Source organism: Crinia signifera, chromosome 5 (assembly GCF_055691185.1).
Source record: "Crinia signifera chromosome 5, ASM5569118v1, whole genome shotgun sequence".
NCBI classification, from domain to species: Eukaryota; Metazoa; Chordata; class Amphibia; order Anura; family Myobatrachidae; genus Crinia; species Crinia signifera.
In genome coordinates, this window is record NC_139221.1 from 164,375,336 (window position 1) to 164,395,966 (window position 20,631).

A 20,631-nucleotide genomic window follows, 5' to 3' on the forward strand; every position below is an offset into this window, starting at 1 on the left:
ACCAACTGGGTGAGTAACTCTAGCAATTTTTCACACCACCCCATTGATTCCCAATTGGGACACCACTACTTTTAATGACACTACCAACTGTTAATCCCTGGATTCCGCATGATCGTGAGGTTCTTCCAATTTCAGGAGCCAAATATCCTCCTGCGGCATTCCCAGGAAATACTAGGTACAAGATATTTCATGGTGCTCTGTTTATGAAGTGGCCATTATTGTGGACTACATCTAAATACTAAAGACTGAGCAAATATAGGAACAAGCGGAGTTATATCCAATTGAGTTATATTGCATAAGCCTTGGTGTCCTTTTTAAATATTTTTTTTGTGAAGTGCACAACACTAGCTTAATTTAATGTGTTGATACATGAAATTTAATGAATTGTTATACCCAATTGACCACATTTACATTTATTAGCGCTTCACTCCTTTCTTTTGTAATTGTATATTTTTATATGGGAACTGACCTTCCCTTGAGTGAGCAGCTTGACACAACATACCCTTGGCCATTGGCGACTGATTTATCTTTGTTAGCTACAATTTGGTTTGTGAAAACCACCATGATATATATATATATATAATAAAAAATAAAAAAGGTGGATTAGTCATTCAATTTTGGAAGAACTAACTAAAGCCCCGTACACATATTGGACATATTCAATCAGGTGAAAAAATGAGCATACTGTAGATTTAGCCTTTCAGTATTCAATCATGAGCATTTTTGGCCATGTTTGAGTACATTTTACTTTTTTATGCGCAAATTGGCATGGGTAAAAAACGACTGTAAAAACGGGTGAATACAGCCGCAAATTCGACAAAACCACATGAATTCACAGTAATTTCGACAATGCATGCGGTTTTTGCCGATGGTGAAAAATCAGCATTGGGAATCAAATTCGCCCCAAAAACTAGACAGAAGCTACAGATTTTTTGCCCATCTCTCACAGCAATACGGGCACTCAAAGGGATAAGTGGGTATGAAGTATTCAATAAAGTGCCTGAAAAATAATTATCTTAATGACATACTGTATTTGCAAGTATTTCAAGGTTTTAGAATGGTTATGATCTGTGAAAGAAAAACTAAGTTTTAATGTCATTATCATTATCCATCTCTTAGTTATCTTGAGTAACTTTTTTTTTTTACTATGGGAGAGAAAAAGATTGAGGTTTTGTTTGCTCAATCGTGTTCATAAAGCTAAATAAAATGATGCCATATAAATAAGGGTTTAAATACAAATGTATTTTTCCCACCAATATTATAAATTAGATTAACAATGAATATATTAAGACAAATAGACTAACCCTAGTAGTACTATGGCATCTACTCGCTGTCAAACTTGTAGAATCCTTGGAGGAGAAAATTGCAAGTAATTAGTGGCAGGAGAAGATAATTGTGGAACAAAAGAAGAAAAGGAAATTTGGTTAAGAACAAACCAGATATGGACGCTGACTGGACCGGTGAGAATACCTGGCCCGGTCGGAATCCTCCTGAGAGGAAAAAAGTACATAGGAATATTAATTATTTGGCATTACATTGTGTGTCAGAAAACAAACACAACTCACTACAATCAAGAAGCAAATCTCTACAAGTATAACCTAATAATGTGATAAAGCAATTATGCACACAACATCTGATATGTACTGTATGCATGTTAGTAAGGTTATTGTGAATGAAATAACCTGCACATATTAAACCCTCAGACTCATGCAATGTAGTGTTATATCACAAAGTACATGCAATGAATAACAGAAACATCCGGTAAAGAGTACATATATTAAATATTAAGAGAAAGAGAACCCTGGCTGTCTGGGTGTTTGTTCCTAGACAAAATTGCGATCGGAGAATAAGGTGGATGCTTATTAAATCATATTACATAAACCGCATAAATTAATTCAAGGTAGACTGTCAAACTGCACCCCTGAAAAAGGAGATGGCATTCAACAGGCAGGTATAAGGTGCCTGTATTAATATTATAATCAAGTTACATGCCGAAGTTTCAAGGTAGATGTGCCTTTTCATTGGGTCGTGAAGCCATAAAAAGTGCAAGGTGCAAGTAAGGAGAGAAAAAAAAAAAAAGAGAAAAACCATTAGAGTTCCAGCCTACACTGACCGATGGACAGATACAAAAGCATATTTTACAAATGAAAGGCCTTTGGTAATACATGAGACTATAAACCTTTATGTTACAAAAAGGCTTGGCTTTTAAGGATACAGCCTTATTACTTTGGTATTTGTGTACTGCATACATTAAGGGATACATTTTAGGTGCATCTGATGAGTCTACTAAACTGACTGACGTTATTTGTCCTCACTTCCCATAATCCCCTTAGGTCTTTACAAAGAGCTTTCCTTTCAGCTTCACTGAGGTGTAATAATCCTATCAAAATACAGTTTCTTGGTATATGGACGAGTGGGAAGAAATGTGTGCAGCATCACTGCTGAGAGAAAAACGGACATGACAGGTCTAGAAATAGCTGAAAATAATTCAGAGAAAGGGTGGCAGAAAACTTAATTTTCATGCTAAGAAACTGTACTGAAAGATTGCGCAACACAATGTCTAGCGTGAAGTTTACCCAATCACAGTTAATAAATAAAACATCTTTTATGTTTACATTCACTTAAAGATTGGTTAGTCAAAGCCCCAAACAAACTAGACAAATTTTTTAAGATAATGCTCAGAAAGGCTATTCTGAGTGATGATATTTAAAAAACATTTAGGGGGGTATTGAATCCCAGATCACGGCTATCGATCCATCCCCCCGAAAACCGTGATCCAGGCCCATTTGAGGTTTGTCAGACAGCAAATCGGCAGGTGGGATTCAATATCCCGCCTGCTGATCAGCAAAAAGTGGGTGTCTGCGTAAACGGCCGTGGATTGTCGATCTGTGGCTGGGATTGCGACAATCCATGGCCATTATCGGCAGAACGGGCCCGACAGCTTCTAAAGTCGGTCTCCTTCTGCCGTGATCCCTCTTCAATGCGGTCGGTAAACACAGCATTGAATAGGGACCCGCCGATATTTCCCCCATCGGGAATAGCGGCAGAACATTGAATACCCCCCTTAGTGTGCTTAATATCGTTAACGATGTACGCTTTTCTGTGCATCATGAACACCCCCATTAAACGATATCCTACAGTGTGTACGCGCTAATATAATTAACTATGTCAGTGGTACCGCTCATGGCCTAGTGTATATGGGGCTTTGCAATCCTTGAAATGGCTGAAGGATACCATACAATTAGTTCTTAATTCCTGAAGAAAGTAGCCTCTACATTTATCTCAAAATGAATTTATCTGCATCCCGACACCAAGTTTACTTTTTAGCATTGTTTTCATGAAAGTGCAGCTTCTTAACGCAAATCCAAGATCACACTGTGAGGAATGTAACCCAACTGGATTGTTCACATTTTGACATTTAAGATAATCTACTTGACAAAATGAAACTGCTTGTGAGTGAAAGCTGTATTCAGCCATCTCACACTTTCACAATATGTCATACCTAGATCTTTAAGACCATGAATTCTTTGGTGATTACCTCAAAGCTATGTACTACAATGTACTCAGGAAACACTTTCTTGTGATTACAAGAGGAGCTGTTAATGCAGCAATTTAAGCAAAAATATATATATTTGGACAATATAAATAATCAAATATCATCAGTCCAGTCTATGGACCAAGGGTGTCCATAGAAGTGGCTGAGGTTACTTGATTGCCTGAGGGAAGCTTGAACAGAAATTGTGTTCAGTAGGTTGTTATGCCCTTATCATGGGTGCTGCAAATGCACTACCCATAGTTATGGGCACTTCTATTGATTGGTAACCAAGTGTTAGTCATGAATTTACAGCACAAAGAAAAAAAAGCTTGTAAATAAATTAATCTGGGTGTAAAAGTCTGTGACTACAAGTACTTTTCATTGCACGGCTAATTGAATCTGACAGAATATGAAGATGGCCTATTTACTTAAAGGATTACTTAATTGCCATAAAAGGGACACCTCACTAAATGTAAACATACTTCAGTTAACGTATATACAGGCATGATGCTCCACTTATTATAATAGACATAATTCACAAATCACTATAAAACATTTAACCTGTCACAACTCCACTGGAGACCGGCGAGAGTTGACGAGTGCAGGTATGTTATTGGTCATGAATGGTAGCTGGGAAACCCCTTATACCCTAAACGATAAAAGGCTAATGCTACCCCTCACTAAATGTGAGGAATTCAAGTATTTTTGCATACCACCATAGGTAATTACATACCCCCTATAAAAGTAAGTAGTTTAAGTGCTATCTTTTGTAAGCTATCCTTAATAAATCAGTTCAAAGATGCTAACGGAATCACCAGTCATGAGACAAGTACATAAACTTGATAAAAGAAGCTTCCAGAATTAGATTCTAGATTTTTTTGGCAGGTCTGGTTTGCATATCAGTGCGGATATACAGACCACACTGTGCTAGAAACACTACAGCAGACAGCAACACCCCAGGCAGGGAAGAGGAATTGCATGGGTTTGCAAAGATGGTGGATGCTAGAATGAACACTATTTCTATATTTTTCCTGTGCTTGCCTGGGTTTCCTCCGGGTACTCCAATTTCCTCCCACAATCCAAAAAATATACTGATGGGTTAATTGGTGCCCAACAAAAATTAACCCTAGAATATCTATGTGCGTGTGTAAATGTAGTAGGGAATGTAGATTGTAAACTCCACTAGGGCAGGGTCTGACTTGAATGTTGAAATATCTCTGTAAAGAGCTGCAGAATATGTATGTGCTATATAAAGAACTGGTAATAAATAAATAAACAAATAAGTGACTCAGACAACCAGTATGGTACTTCCTCGCTGAGCACAAAGTGCATGGTGGAGCTACAAGTATGTAAAAAAAGCATATATTCATAAAATACTCCCTAAACTAAAAAGAAACCAAGCAAATTATCCCTATACATTTAGCCCCCAATACCCACTCCACGAGACAAGAAGTTCAGAATAAGGAGGATTATGCAATAACTGGATCAACCAAAATCTTATCCGCTGACTGTCAAGGTGAAACCTCACCAAAATGTCCTTAACATCTCTGATGATGGAGTGGGGGAGTGAAGACTACCCCCTCCGGCGATTTCTGCCAGGTCCCCCACAGTACATCAGCATAGTTCCGATGCACTGTGTTGCACCCTTGGCTGACTCATTCGACATGCATGAAATTTCGCTACTCCCCCTAACCGTGCAGTCCCTGCTGCTGTTTATGAGCAACGATACCTGTAGCTGTCGAAAGTAATAGCTGCAGGTGTCGGTATGGTCAGTACTACTGACCGTTGTACACTCCCCCGCACATTAGTGCACTTCTGTGGAACGAGTCGACACATTGCACCAGTTGTGTTTTAGTCTGTTGCAATGTAAATATCAAATGATGGCTATTATGTATATTTTATGGTGAAGTCAATATTTTAGGAATAAAATACTGATATACAATGAGAACAACATCACACCAAACAAAATTATCTCCAGGTGTCAGTTTCTTCAATAGATATGGGCATCACGGATGGTGTAATGGGTAGCATTACTGCCTCATAGCGCTGAGGTCATGGGTTCGATACCCACCATGGCTCTAACTGTGCAGTTTGTATATTCATGCATTTGCGTGGGTTTCCTCCGGGTACTTTGGTTTCCTCCCTCAATCCAAAAATATACTGGTAGGTCAATTGGCTTCTGACAAAATTAACCCTAGAATGTCTGTGTACGCGTGTACATGAGGTAAGGAATATAGATTGTGAGCTCCACTGGGGCAGGGACTGATGTGAATGTTCAAATATTCTCTGTAATGCGCTGCGGAATATGTATACACTTTATAAGAAACTTAATAATAAAATAAAAAATAATAGATACCTTACATGCTGATGGTTCTATGGTTGGAGCAAACAACTGTACCTTGTGAAACCCTATCGTTACTGTTTTTCAAGTAAATCCAGTTCCAGCATAACCTACCCAAGGACAGCAACCTTGCCAAATATGTTTTATACCTTGCACACCGTTTCCTACGTGCATGGCTCACCGTGCAATGTTTTGTTCCGACTGTCTAATTTTTTTTTTACTTTAAATTGCCTTGAGTTCATAAATGTGTACATTACAATATTCATTTATTAGTGTATAAACAGTATGGATCTAAATAGCTGGGTCTCTCAGACACCTGGTTAGCTCTTTTTTTTTATTATTTTAAAGGTTAGAGTTGTAAACTCAACAGAAATTGGCATCATCGAACAAACAAATTCTAGAAAATGTTTAGCTTTTTTGACATTTCAATTTAAAATCGTACGGCTCACCCCTCTACAACATAGGGTTTCTTTTTTTTTTTCAGAAGATTTAGTTTTACTTTAAATAGCTATGCCATATTAATTGTTTACAGAAAATTAAATTAATATAGCTAATAACAATGTATTGTTTTATCACCATGATTCTTATTTTACAAAAAGTACTAAGTGTAATCGCAAAGCAGAAATACCCTGTGAAAGTAATACACTATTGATGTATTCTGTCATTTAGCTGTGAAGTTCTGGTTTCAAATCCACCAGGTCCTGACAAGAGATAATGTCTAAGAGCAACATAATCAATAATTCATTGTAAGGGTATTAGATATTCTTTCCAGTAAATTAAAATGCAGACAAAGATTATGCACTTAAAAGTTGTACATATTCCTTTTATATACTATTTTTTTGTGTGTAACGGACACTCTTAATAATAAACTGTAAATATTGCACTTTTATTATGCATTTGTATGAATAGTTTTTAAGATGTTCCTTATGATAGACCGTTATTAAATAGCCATACAACAATCATATCCTGAGGGTTCATAACATACACAAATTGCTCTTTACCAAACAGGAAAAGCCAGAAAGATAAATAAAAAATGTTCATCATCCACATTCATGGCTGCATAAAACACAGAGGATAAGTACTGTATGTTATGTTAGTGATCCACATCAATCCAACCCGTTATGTTTCACAGGGAACACGCATGCATAACTACAGTACCATCCACTTCTGGATCTGTCCCCATTTTCTATCATGATAGCGGTGAGTGAGCTAGAAAAATGTAACACATTTAACATCTCGATATAGTGTCCATACATAAATAAAATATATAAAACATAAATAAACACATTGTTAAGATGTAGACGATGCATTTATGCAAATATACAAATTACACTTATTGTTGTAACCACAAACAAGATATACAATGAAGTAGAATGATCAATGACTTACCACGGGCAAATCCGTTACATATGTATTTATCTTCATCACAAATGTCACAATATAGCACTGGCAAGTTACACAGGATTAACTTGGTTCCTGAGTGAAGCTTCATAAGCAGGAAAGTATTTTGCTAGGGAAAGCAACCTTTTAATAGTAGCTGCAAAAATATAGCTGGCCGCAGTTGCAGCAACTGTCCTAACAGAACTCCTGAGGACAATTGTATGGCCCACAGGCTGTGATGGGAAGTCACATTCTACACTGCAGGATAATCCTAATAGGATTTTGTCAACAAGCTTCACGATAATGAAACAGTAAATCCAATACAGGCATAAGAAACAGTATGAACTACAGGTTGAAGAGAAGTCAGATTTATCAGCTTAATTAAATAAAATTCAATTGTATTGTTTGATGTTTTAGTGATAATTATATGCAAGGTCACCTGTTTTGTGCAATTATAAAGCAATTCCAATAAAACATGTCTTCGAAACTATCTGGCAGGATGTGACCCTTTTATTACCACAACCATGCACAATATCCCCACATAAAGCCTTTAGAGCAAAAGAGCACACTGCCTATAGAATGCTGCAGCGTGGAACACCTCAATCAAAGTGAAACGGTAAAAAGCCAAGTTAACACATCCAAGGTTGATTGTGTCCTAGCTTACTGTCTGCATGGGAGAGAACTAAAGGCCCATACACACTGGGTGACTGAGCTGAAAGTCACTCAAAACAGCATGTTTGAGCCGCTTTCAGCACAAAGACGTCAGTGTGTATGGCCCGGCGATGAGGCCTGCTGCGCTCTCCTGCAACATTGCCAGGAAAGCCGTTCATCTGCTGGTTATACCAGCCGATGATCGGCTTTCAGGACAGCTTTGCACAGCACTCCACTATGCAACGCCGTCTTCCCCCTCTGACGGTGCTGGGCAGGGGGAAAGCCGCTCAGTGTGTATGCACTAAGTGGCTTTCCCCGCAGCGAAGAACGCCATCATCGCTGTCCATACAAGCTGGGCATAGTCGCCCAGTGTGTATGGACCTTATCCGAGTAAATGATTTACAGATTTGAGTACAGTTATTTCCGTGTCTTCTTTCACCACATACCTCTCCAGGCTTTAAACCACCTGCTACAGTATGAATGGATAGCAGATGTCGGGAATGGATGGCAGTTGAGGCAGAGTACACACATATCTGATCTGAACTCTGAAGATAAGACAACAGCAGCTACTACTTAGGCATAGGGGTTATTTGCCTAGGTGAAAAATCTGCACTTTTTTCAGTTGTTTTAGGGAGAATTTTGATTTGCCCTTCTTTGATTAAAGTGCTAAATTTTTCACATACGCAAAAAAGTGGGCACAGGTGAAAAACACTTGGATTGGCAAATTTTCAGATGAATTGCATGCAGTCATTTTTCGCCCATGCTTTTTCATTCAAGGCATGGGAGAAAAATTACTAAATAAAAAAACAAAACAGTGAAAGTGCCCACAATTGAACAAAATAGCGGATAAATACTCCCCTTTTTTGCCTAAGTGAAAAAAAAAAAATACTAACTGAATATCCCCATAGTATCTTCCAGCAATTAACATTAGGTTACAGTATATAATACTAAGGAGGGGGGGTATTTAATCTCAGCCGCTATCTCCACTGACACCATTGAAGGCAGTTTTCGGAAAAAAAACATCTGACTTTAAAACAAGACGTACAGTATGTGCTTTGGCAGAAACTGCCGTGGATTGTCGAACTCACAGCTGTTTTTTTTGACAATCCGCAGCAGTTTTCGCCAATCCTCTGATGTTCTGATGCTCAACAGTCAGAACACTGTCAGACTGTCGAGTTCCTGTCGAAAGGAACAAATATGTCTCAGGATTGTAGGGACACCCAGTCAGAATCCCAGATTAAATACCGCCCTATATATTTTATGTTAATGTATGTAATATAAAATATGTAACCAAGGAAAAAAGTGTTACGAACCTTAGAGCTAAGAAGATATTCTAATGAAGTCTACAGGAGTCACACTAAAAGCTAAACTTCATTCTAATCCTCGGGTTTATAAAAATGTTTCGAAACATGGATAACTATTTTGGGGAAATGAGTTTAGGAGGTAAACAAAAAAAAATTCAAATGTTAGTGCACTGCTCTGAAGTTCACATTCCTTTGTAGTGACTAGTGATAGGGTGCACAGGTGGGGAATTACGCAAATAATGTGTACACACCCACTGACAACCTAGATTCTTGCTTTGTGGAATGGCTCATCTCTCCTTATTTTTTATTTGCCTTTTGTTGCCTGCATGCTTTACCTTAATTCCCTGTAGGATTGTAATGTATTTGGTAAGCACGCTTGGCATCATTAGATTTTACTCCAGTATAAAAAAAGTCACAAGACAGCTATATTACAGAAGACTACTTATTTAAGGATTAACAAAAATATACCTCTGAAGAGGCTGGAGGTTTAGCAGTTTGGATGGGTTGCACATATTAACACAAAGCAGAAGCAGCATTTATAGTCCTGACTTATGAAATCTGTTACATGAAACCAGAAATGAATCATATGTGCAGAAATACACACAGACATTTCTGTTTAGACTATGTTTCAAATGCACACTGAAACCACAGATGCTGCATATGTTTTATGTAGAGGTGGGAAGAGTCTATTATTAAGGAGATATAGATTTCTACTAGTTACCAGACCACCAAAACGACAGAAAAACATAACAGTAATGTCAGTGCCAGCAGCTGTGTGTGCCTGACTGGAGAAAACTTGAATTGCTCCAACATGTCAACTAGTGGCCGGCGGCGCACAGAACACTTTAATTCCCAATCCACAGAGGTCAGGAGCAGCGTCAGCCTATATAATTTATTCTCACCAGAGAACACTGGCCCTGATCGATCGCTCATACACAGCGCTGTATGCTGAGCGATCTTGCTGAAGCATTTTGAGCCATCTAGCCTCCATCAGAATGCTTCTGCTTCTCCCTGTGTGTAGGCCCCTTGAAGATCAGTTTTTCTCGGCTACTCCAAATGAACTGGTTTTTCTTTCATCCTACTAAAAACCACCAACCTCACTATAAAATGAATCTTTTTTTGGCATGTGACGTTTTCGCACAGGCCATCTAGTTACCCATATTAATTATTTTGGCTTAAGGGTGCCCTGAAAAAGCCAGAGTCCCAAAGGGTGCCTTGGACTGAAAAAGTTTGGGAACCACTGTTAGAAAGTATATGCCAGAAGGGATTCTGCTTAGAGTAAAAATTCCTGTTTTCATAATGAGCAGAATGTCAGAATAGACATGACAGCATGGTAGTTTGACACTCTTACAACACATTAGCCATCAAATTTAAAACACACCCCTGATGTAGTCTTGGATGATATGTGCTCAGCAGCGTTATTTTGCAGAATATTCTAAGAACTCAGTGGATTTGCTTTTTATGTCTGTTGCATGGGAAGTCTTAGCTACAGTACCTGGGCCTTTTCTGTCAGGTGCATTCGGCACAAGAGTGTAATTACAGGGACAATCACCCTTGTTGTTCCTTAAAGCAGTAAGAGTTTTCTGTAATTACAGGGAAAAAACACCCTTAAAATACCATTATCTAGATATCCTGAGGGCTCAAGTCTCTTGGAAACTAATCAGTATATCCAAAAGCAGCATCCTATAGAAAAGACACCTTGCCAGGTCCCCGTGTTGTCCAGAAAAGCAATTTTACAGGAACCCTGATTTTTTTCCCCTCTAAAGTCCAATTTGGCCGAGACCATCTAAGAGGTTACTGGTGGTATTGTTCATTCTAGCACCCGCCATATTTGAAAACCCATGCAGTTCCTCTTCCCTGTCTGGGGTGTCGCTGTCTGCTGTAGTGCTTCTAGCACAGTGTGGTCTGTATATCAGCACTGATATGCAACCCAGACAGGTGCTAGAAACACCACAGCAGACAGCGACACCCCAGGCAGGGAAGAGGAACTGCATGGGTTTTCAAATATGGCGGGTGCTAGAATGAACTTGCTCCAAGAGAAATAGCTAACAGTAGCAGTGCCCATTTTGTTTTCCTGTAGTATATTTTTACCTGGTCATTTACTCTGCAGAGCAATGGTGCACTGAGCCTTGTTTTTAGGAAAAAACAAAAGGACACTGTATGTAGAAACGTACAATTATTTATTTTGGGAAAATAAAGTGTGCAGCAGATGTCCTGTCTGCTAAGCTACTGTGGTTGTCAGAAGTTTGTCCTGCCAGAATACACTGCAGCTATGGTGCCCCAGAAGGGATAGAAACTGTTCAAATGCTGCTGACATCAAAGTCAGAGAAATGCTAGATATTTGGATGTCAGCGCCAAAGGTGGTGGGTAGTAAACATACAATCCATATTATAGGCGGAGTACAACTGAAAGCCAAATATTGTAAGCCGGAAGATTTACCTCTTTTTGTTGTCGTTCCAGCTCTCGCATTCGAATGTCTCTTGCTTCTGCCCGGGCTGCTCTCTTTGCAGCCAGCCTTGCCTCTGCCTAAAGGATGATATCAACATGTTAATTTAGTTCTGCCAAAGTGTCTGCCATTTTCAGTATGGACCTTGAATTCCAATATGAAAAAATACATTTCTTCAATAAACTAATTTCTAATTCTCAATTCCAGTTTTGTTCCATGGCGAATTAAAATTAAACACTTAAATCAATTATGGGTCTTAATGTGCATGTATAACAAAGATTTTGTATACATACTAAATTAGACACATATGAGACCCATAACGTAAGTTGCATTTTTCCCTACAAATATTGCCTAATCATTGGCAGGAAACCACTGCAGTCATTTAATGGTAAATAAGCTTAAGGGAGATTATTCAAGTGCAGCCTCTAGAAAAAGGACTTTCAAGATACAGTAGAATAAGCCTGGGTAACCTTAACATGCATTTATTACTACAGCTGCATTACTCTACCGAAAAGGAGGGGAGAGTATGGGATGGTAAAGGCATATTGCTTGCAATCTCGTAAAGAAATTAAACAAATAATGAGCACATCAATATTTGAACATAAAAGCAACATAACTCATGATTTTACACTACATTTCACACATAAACATGTTTTTATTATCAAGTGTAGTTCCAGCAATCAGAAAGGTACCATATCCTTGATACAACAGGTATCACTACCCAAAATCAATCGGCGTGCACAATCATTCACAGAATGGGAACATTTCTGTCTGAATGGAAAACATCAGCCATGTTACTATGGCTTCCTGAGTCACAACAAATACATGGGAACAGACCTTATTTTTTCTGGCACTGTCATCACAGCTTAAAATAGAAAGCTGCATTACGGTTACGCAAGTGTGTATTAAAAAATGTAATCAATCTATCATTATTGGAACACCTAGTAGCCAACTATAATTATTGGAATGCCAATTAAACCAATTGAATAGAACACAAATCAATAATTATGCGGCTATTTTTTTTCTTTTATTGTTCCCCTATGTGCCAGATCCGCTCAACCAAAAACATATGTTTTGAACATAAGAAAATTATTTCACTTAGTCATCTAACAACTTTTTATACAGCCGATTCCTAATTTAGGACATGTACAACAGCCTTGCAAATCAAGGCTCAGAGCCCAAAGTAAATTACCCCAAGATGTTAAGGCGCCGCTATCAACTACTATAAACAGACTACAAACTTGGTGACTAACCTAGCTGGGGCAGCAGTTTTTCATGCAGTACGGGGCCCACTAACCTTATCTGGTTCCTCTAAATCAGGGCTGGGCAACACCGGCCCTCCAGATGTTAATGAACTACACATCCCAGGATGCTTTGCATTAGTTTTGCTATGTGGCCATGCTGAAACTGATGCAAGGCATGCTGGGATGTGTAGTTTATCAACATCTGGAGGGCCGGTGTTGCCCAGCCATGCTCTAAATGGACAATACAGGAAAACAATATGCTTCTATAATGTATATGGGGGAACCCATCAGAAGAGCTCTGCAGCATTGATGCTACACTATTGTACTATTGTGACAGACTAAAGCATATGTGCAAGCTGTATGTAGATTGGAAACAGTTTGTGTGTAACTCCGGTATCCTACTTATGTAAGACTAGTAAGCTCACTCAAAGCAAAAGCTTCGAAAGCTAGTCTACCTTCTGTGTTTGTGCATGTGTGAGAAAGATATGTAGTTTCACTCTCTGCCAGCAGATGGCAGTGATTCGGAGACTCACGGACACTAGACACACATATATATATATATATATATATATATATATATATATATATATATATATATATATACATATACATACATATATATATATATACATATATATACATATATATATATATATATATATATATATATATATATATATATATATATATATATATATACACACACACATACACTTATGTAGGGTACACACCAGGGCGACCCGCTCACGATGCACATCGTGAGCCAGTCGTCAGTGTCTCGTCCGACCCGCTCCCGGTGACGCGGGGGGGGCACGACCCGCTCACGATGTGCACCGTGAGCGGGTCCGATCCGATGGCGACCCGCACCCGGCTGTATGCACATCGGATCGGTATCGGTCCACACCAGGACAGAAAAGGGCCCAATCACCACACAATCTACATCCAATTGGTCGGAATTGGATCTAGTTTGAGGGGGATCGGGCCCTAGTCGTCCTGGTGTGTACCCAGCATTAACATCGGCACTCACCTTTCCTAGTCTTGGGGTGCCCTATGGCTTGTGACCACATTGTTTAAACAGACATTGTAGGGGCTCTGCACACACTAAATTAACTGATAATAAATAGTGGAGATTTGGTTCATGAATTGTTCAATGCATTTAAGCCATAGGGCACCCCAAGACTAGGAAAGATGAGTGCCGATGTTAAGTGTATATATTGTTTATTAGATTAATTTTTAAATTAGTCTTATTGTGGTCACATTCTCTCATGCACCCTGTTTTTAACTAAGATTCCATAGCTTATGTTAACCATTTCCCTAGATGATTAGTGACAGGTGTGTTGGTAGCTGCTCACCTAATAAAGCAAAGTGTGCTGTGAGATTCAGACCAGATAGCATGCCTGGAATCAAACATTGATGTGATAGCTATGTGTATTGTAGCCATTTTCAGCGATAGTGTTAGGACCTGCAGAAAGGTGGGGTCCCGTGAAGGGGGCTGCAGGCTTAAATGCATTGATCAATTCAAATCTCCACTATTTATTATCAGTTAATTTAGTGTGTGCAGAGCCCCTACAATGGGCGGTATTCAATGACCAGATGGCGAATACATTTCAAGGTTTTTTTCGCCATGATTCACCGAGTAGCAATCGCTATCTTTTTATGGTGAAGTGGAAGGTGAACTTTTAAAATAAAGTGATTTGTTTTTTACAATTGGTGTCAAAAAATCTGGAATTTTTTTCTGAGGAGGGGCATGCTATTTTTATTCATATGCTGTGAGCACATGAATATATATTTAATTTAAAAAAAAAAAAAAAATATATATATATATATATATATATATATATATATATATATATATATATATATATATATATATATATATATATATATATATATTTTTTTTTTTTTTTTTACACAGACCAGCCAGCAGGGGGCCGGAGCCGAGCCGCTCATTAGATATTCATATATTCACTTCACCCGATCATTACATATGCATGATCGGGTGTAGTGATTATACCCGGTCCCCTGCTGGCACCCCCGGGGGCAGCCTGTGCTGCCTGGCACCCGGGAGCCCACCTCCCCCCCACAAACGTTCTGGGGCAGGCAGGGAGACTTCCATCTCCCTGCCTGCCACCGTCCTCAGGCTCCCTGCGGCGTCCGCCGCAGGAGCTCAAATTCGCTGGTCAGGGGCAGCGAGCCCCTGACTCGTTGAATACCGGAGCCGGCGAGGCTCCGGAATGCAGCGAGCAGTGGCGAATGTGCAGCGAATCCTACACATATACATACACACACACACACACACACACACACACAGTAGATAGATGATATTCTGTGAAATGTTATCACCTTACAATAAAACATTTCTTTAGTCTTTGAATCTACATACAAGGATTTTGACTTCAAAATGTGATACCTTATGATGGTTGTTACTGCTGCATTTAAACAATTTTCCCATAGTGTGCCCAGAAATGAAACAAAGGGCAAAGTTTTGGACTTTGAAACTAATTTTCAGATTTACAATATTTCTAACTCATATAGCTACACCTTAAAATTAGAAGTAGGACAATAAACCGTTCCCATCAATTATTAACATTTTTCCCACTGCAAAACTGCGCTGTTCACACCTGATTACAGCACTGGTTCTTATTCACTGCACTTTCCAGCTGTATTTTTATCTGTAACTATTGATGTACAAAACTCAGTTTGCACTGGACTGTTTCACGGTCTGCATAAACACAACACAACAATATGCACATACAACTGCCTAATATTGTATACGTCACCCTCCTGCCCATAATACAGCTCCGACCCATTAAGGCATGGACTACACAATATGTTTACAAAGAAACTTTTAAGTCCTGTAGAGATGCCCTCAAATGTATAGAGTTTTTTTTAAACATGGCCGTTTTTGACCAACTGACACGACCTATCATTTTGCTTGGTTGGTGTTCCGTTTTTCCCGCTATCTATTTTTATAAACTTTCAACTTCTGAAATATGATACACAAAAGGTAGCATCCTCAGATCTGACAACCACATCTGCCAAAATACTTATATTTGCTTCTATGGGGTGCTCAAAATGGGTCACAACAGCTGATAAGGCATTGAATTCTATATATAGAACAACTTTCTAGTTCCGCAATCACACAGACTCAACTATCTACATAAAGCAAAACCATCTGTTACTAGAAACTAAGGGACTGATTCAGACCTAATCTACGCATGTGCAGACTGCCTTCACACTCGCCAAGGTGTTCACGCAGGCAGGCAGGCGAGGGAAGGTGGTGGGCAGGGGGTGGGAGCAAGGGAACGCCCAGTGTTTTATGGGTGACCCCCTGAGAACGCAAGTATGTTGAGGACGTCAGTGCTCACCCCCTTTTTGGCCATCTCTGTCAGAAATAAAAGTTAGTCTAGACTGGCATATTTGCGATAAGGAGAAAAAAAATAATCAAATGATTGCCGCATGCGAGGGGATGTGTAAGCGTAGGCTGCGAACAGGTCTGAATCAGACCCTAAGTTTTCGGGCTTACTTACAGTGCTTGCCTATTAACACTGGGCTCGACAAATACCGGGCGCCAGGTCGCCACGGCAACCAGATTCTGCTGTCTGGCGACCAGATTTTTTGCAGGGAAGGAGGAAGCAGAATCTGGTCATCAGCAGCCTGACCACCTGTCTCCCCCTCCTGTCAGACCAGCTGTAGCGTAGTCTCCCCCCTTGCGGCAGTACGGACCCCATTTTTTAAATAGAGCGGGTCCTGCAGAAGCACCTCCGCTGCTGGAGGAGCCCAGCTTCCGTAATGTTGACCCCTGGCATCAAGCATGCAACCCATAGAAATTAGCATGTAGGCAAGTGGCACTTATGTGACATATGTACTAAGCATTACAGCATGTGGTATTATATGTAATGGGCATTACAGTGTTGCTTAATGTGTAATAGACATGCTGGTGTTAACGTGTAATGGGCATTACTGTGTGCGGCATAATGTGTAATAAGCATTGCGATGTGTGGTATAATGTGTAATGGCCATTACGGTGTGTGGAATAACAAGTAATGGGTGTGAGACATGTAATAGGCATTGCGTTGTAATTTTTTTCCCCACACCTTCGGCACACACTGCCCCTATTTTTAGTTTGTCTGGCTCTTGCACTTTCATCCTGGCTCCTAGATTGTCAAAAAAATTGTCAAGCCCTGTATTAACAAATACATTTCAATTACTTTCTTGATTTACATTATTCAATTACACAAAAATTATTCTCAGACATTAATCCCTACCAGCTTCAAAATACATATAAGGCCGCAGAAGACGATTGTTTATTGAAACTATAGATTATAAACCTATCAACAGCTTTAATGCGTTTTAACCATCAAATTAAATATCCATTTTGTTAGCTGGCTGACAGGAGGTTTCCAACACATACTTCAAAAATAGTGAACTGGGACAAGGTCGACAGTGAAAAGGTTGACACATGAAAAATGTTGACATACATTTGGTCTGCATGGTCAAAAGGGTGACATGGAAAAATGTGTTTTATATGATTTAAAAAAAATGTTTTTAAACCAACTTGTTCATACTTTACCATCCCAGTGGCCATAGAGGGAGTATAAAATAGTGTGCCGTGCCCAGCGAGCCATGTGAGGGGCAGCGGTACTTATACAATGTTCATGTCTACCTAAACAGGAATGCAGCCTGAGCAGCATAGTCCCGCAAGAAGCTGACACAGGATGAACACTACAGATGTATACAATATACTGTATACTTTACCACAACATACAGTACTATATATATTTCAACCATAATGATATGATGCAACACATCATGAAAAATAGAAACCTTGCTCATCCTAAACTTCATATAGCTTGTCTGAGAGCTCAGTTATACAATTCAGCAGAAAAAAATATACTTCTCTGGGAGGCTGATCAGAGCAACTTGATGAACAACTGCTTGCTATAGGCAATAAACTGGTATGCACTGTGAGGATACCAGTGTTAGTAATCACAAATACACACATTCTTTGCCATTTCTCTCATTTATTTAGCACCACCAAAATTACTCAGTACTGCACAGAGAATATGCACTTATGCACTTGCCTGAATGGAGCTTACAGCATGAGAGGCCCATTTATTAACAAGTTTTACAACTCATTGAGTCAGATGAACCAAGCCTCAAATAGTCATAAGCAATCAGCCAACCACATCCTAACTGTGATTTTTAAAACCCAGCATCTAACATGACAGTTAGGAGCTGATTGGCTGGTTGTTTATCACTCTCCACGTTATCACTTTTTGGAGCTTGGTGCTTCTGGCCCATTGTGTATGATACATAGTGCTCCAGTCAATCAGACCCGAACTATCATTTTTCAAAGATAGGACAGTTAGGAGCAGATCTGTCCGGAGCACCATCTATCACAGGGCTGGGCAACACCGGCCCTCCAGAAGTTAATGAACTACACATCCCATGACGCTTTGCATTAGTTTTGCTATGTGGCCATGCTGAAACTGATGCAAGGCATGCTGGGATGTGTAGTTCATCAACATCTGGAGGGCCGGTGTTGCCCAGCCCTGATCTATCATATGAAAGGTGTTAAAACGAATTTATAAATGGAACCCTGAATTCTCTAACACACTAAACACATGCGCATTAGATTGCTCTTACCAGTATGGGTTTTCTTAGTGAATGGGAAGAACCACAGAGAGAGCGTACATACTTCAACTGTTGCTCTACTTATAATAATAAAATAAAAAAATAAAAACGATAATGGCTTCCAATATGTTTGCGGGTGGATCACAGTATTGGTTTAGCTATGTTATACCAGAAATGTGTTTCCACTTGGCTTGCCTGGTTGCATAATTTAAAGTTATACAGAGTATCGGAACAGGTTACAGGATTGAGTGACTCATGGTGGCCACAAATTTCCCTTTATTACACTTTAAGCCTGCTCCAGAACAACCATCCATAAAAGGAATAGATGCAGTTGTATCCAACCTCTTCCCTTACCTCCCTTTCCACCTCCCGTGATTCTTTCCATTGTGTTTGTTCCTTTTCATCCCCAGTTATCCCACCTTGGTCCCATATTTGTTTTCATTGATCAATATGATGAAAGGTGCACTCACTGTTATTGTACTAAACAATGTTTTTATTGTATGTGTCATTTTGTGACTGTAAATAAACTTGGTTTATACAAAATGCATTACAATAACCATGTTTCAGTTTTAGCTAAAAGCCACTTTATAATTTTACCCTTCCAAATGAAAACGTAACCTCTTCATTGATCAGAACCATGGCTCAACAGTCCAAGGATACATCAAAACACCTTTGCAATTAAAATGACAATAGCAAACAAGGCTAAATCGCAAATACTAGATCACGGTTTCACCTTTACTGTCTGGAGGTCTGACATGTCACAGTGAAAATACAGTAGCCATCTTTTATAACAGAATGCTCCATCAGATGAATCACCAATGGCAGTTTTGTACCTTGCAAACTTAGTCACAATCTGTTAATTTGTGCAAAATGCTACTGCAACTTCTACACTGTCCATGGGGAGACGCTCTTGAACAGACTACTACTACTGACGGTAGAGTCCATCTTCAGAAGCTTTGTTATTTGTCACAGCCACATATGCATAATGCCAGATGTTCAAAATCACTAGTATGGAAGGCTAATGGTGGTGATTACATTGCACAGGGGAAATTTTAAGTCTTCCCATTAATCATGGGCAATTAGATTTTTCTAAAGTATGTTACTAACCGCTACACCCAAGTTGTAAGCCCCAGAGGAGCTGCTTAACGCAGATTTTCCCTTGCCTCAGTAGCAGCAAAGAAAAATCCACATTAAAATGTAGGGATGACCACATGGGTTTACTCATAGCCACTGGGTACATAACTCATAATCTATTGGTTAATGAATGGTAGCAGCTGGGAAACCATTGTCTGTATATTTTCCCTAAACCTACCCCATCCACTCAATGCTCTTAATTGTTCTTGCTTTCCAAACCAAACAAAAACACAATACATAATCCCATAATTTTAGGACACAAAAAGTCTGATTAAACAAAGTCATGTATAAAGGACAGGACACTTTACAGGTTCGCCTTCCTATAAAGTCAACCCTGCACACATGAAAGTGCCAAGCCTACCCTACACTGTCAATAAATCTACTTTCCACATAAAATATTGATCCTAAACTAGGGCTTAAAGGACAGTGAGAATTGCTGTGATTATATATAGCAAGTTTGTTTAAAGCAGGAATGGGGAACCTTCGGCCCGCTAGCTGTTGTTGAACTACATATCCCAGCATGCCCTTCAACAGTTTTAGTATAGCCAAATAGCAAAACTGTGCTGGGATGTGTAGTTCAACAACCGCTGCAGGGCCGACAGTTCCTCATCCTTGGTTTAAAGAATATATATATATATCTATCTATCTATCTATCTCAAAGAGCTCCTCGAGATGCACATATCTTCCAAGATGCAAATGGAAAGCAAAGGATGCATCCATCCTTCCCCACCCTCCAGACTCAGAGCTTCAGTAATCTCACTGCACAAACTTATATATCTTTTCAAAACAAAAGTTCACTTGTGCAACTATTATTGCTTTGAAGTGAAGTTCCTCCCTCCACACATCAGCCAATGTACTGATAACGCTTTGCTCCTCAAATGTCAAAATGCACGGTCTATGGTAGAGACCCTTATAAGCTTACACAAGTAGAGGGTTTTATTTGCTTGAGAGAAGCAAAA

At 39.3% G+C, this 20,631-nt stretch overlaps 1 protein-coding gene across 8 annotated transcripts in view; it reads right to left on the reverse strand.

Annotated features, from left to right (window-relative positions):
* LOC146080692 (leucine-rich repeat flightless-interacting protein 2) overlaps positions 1-20,631 on the reverse strand; it is a 112,326-nt gene that overhangs the window by 67,083 nt on the left and 24,612 nt on the right. For all 8 annotated transcript variants that reach the window (XM_083188234.1, XM_083188230.1, XM_083188232.1 and 5 more), the window contains exon 3: positions 11,651-11,737. In XM_083188234.1, the coding sequence (XP_083044360.1) occupies positions 11,651-11,737 (87 nt within the window). The remainder of the gene's footprint in view (positions 1-11,650; positions 11,738-20,631) is intronic.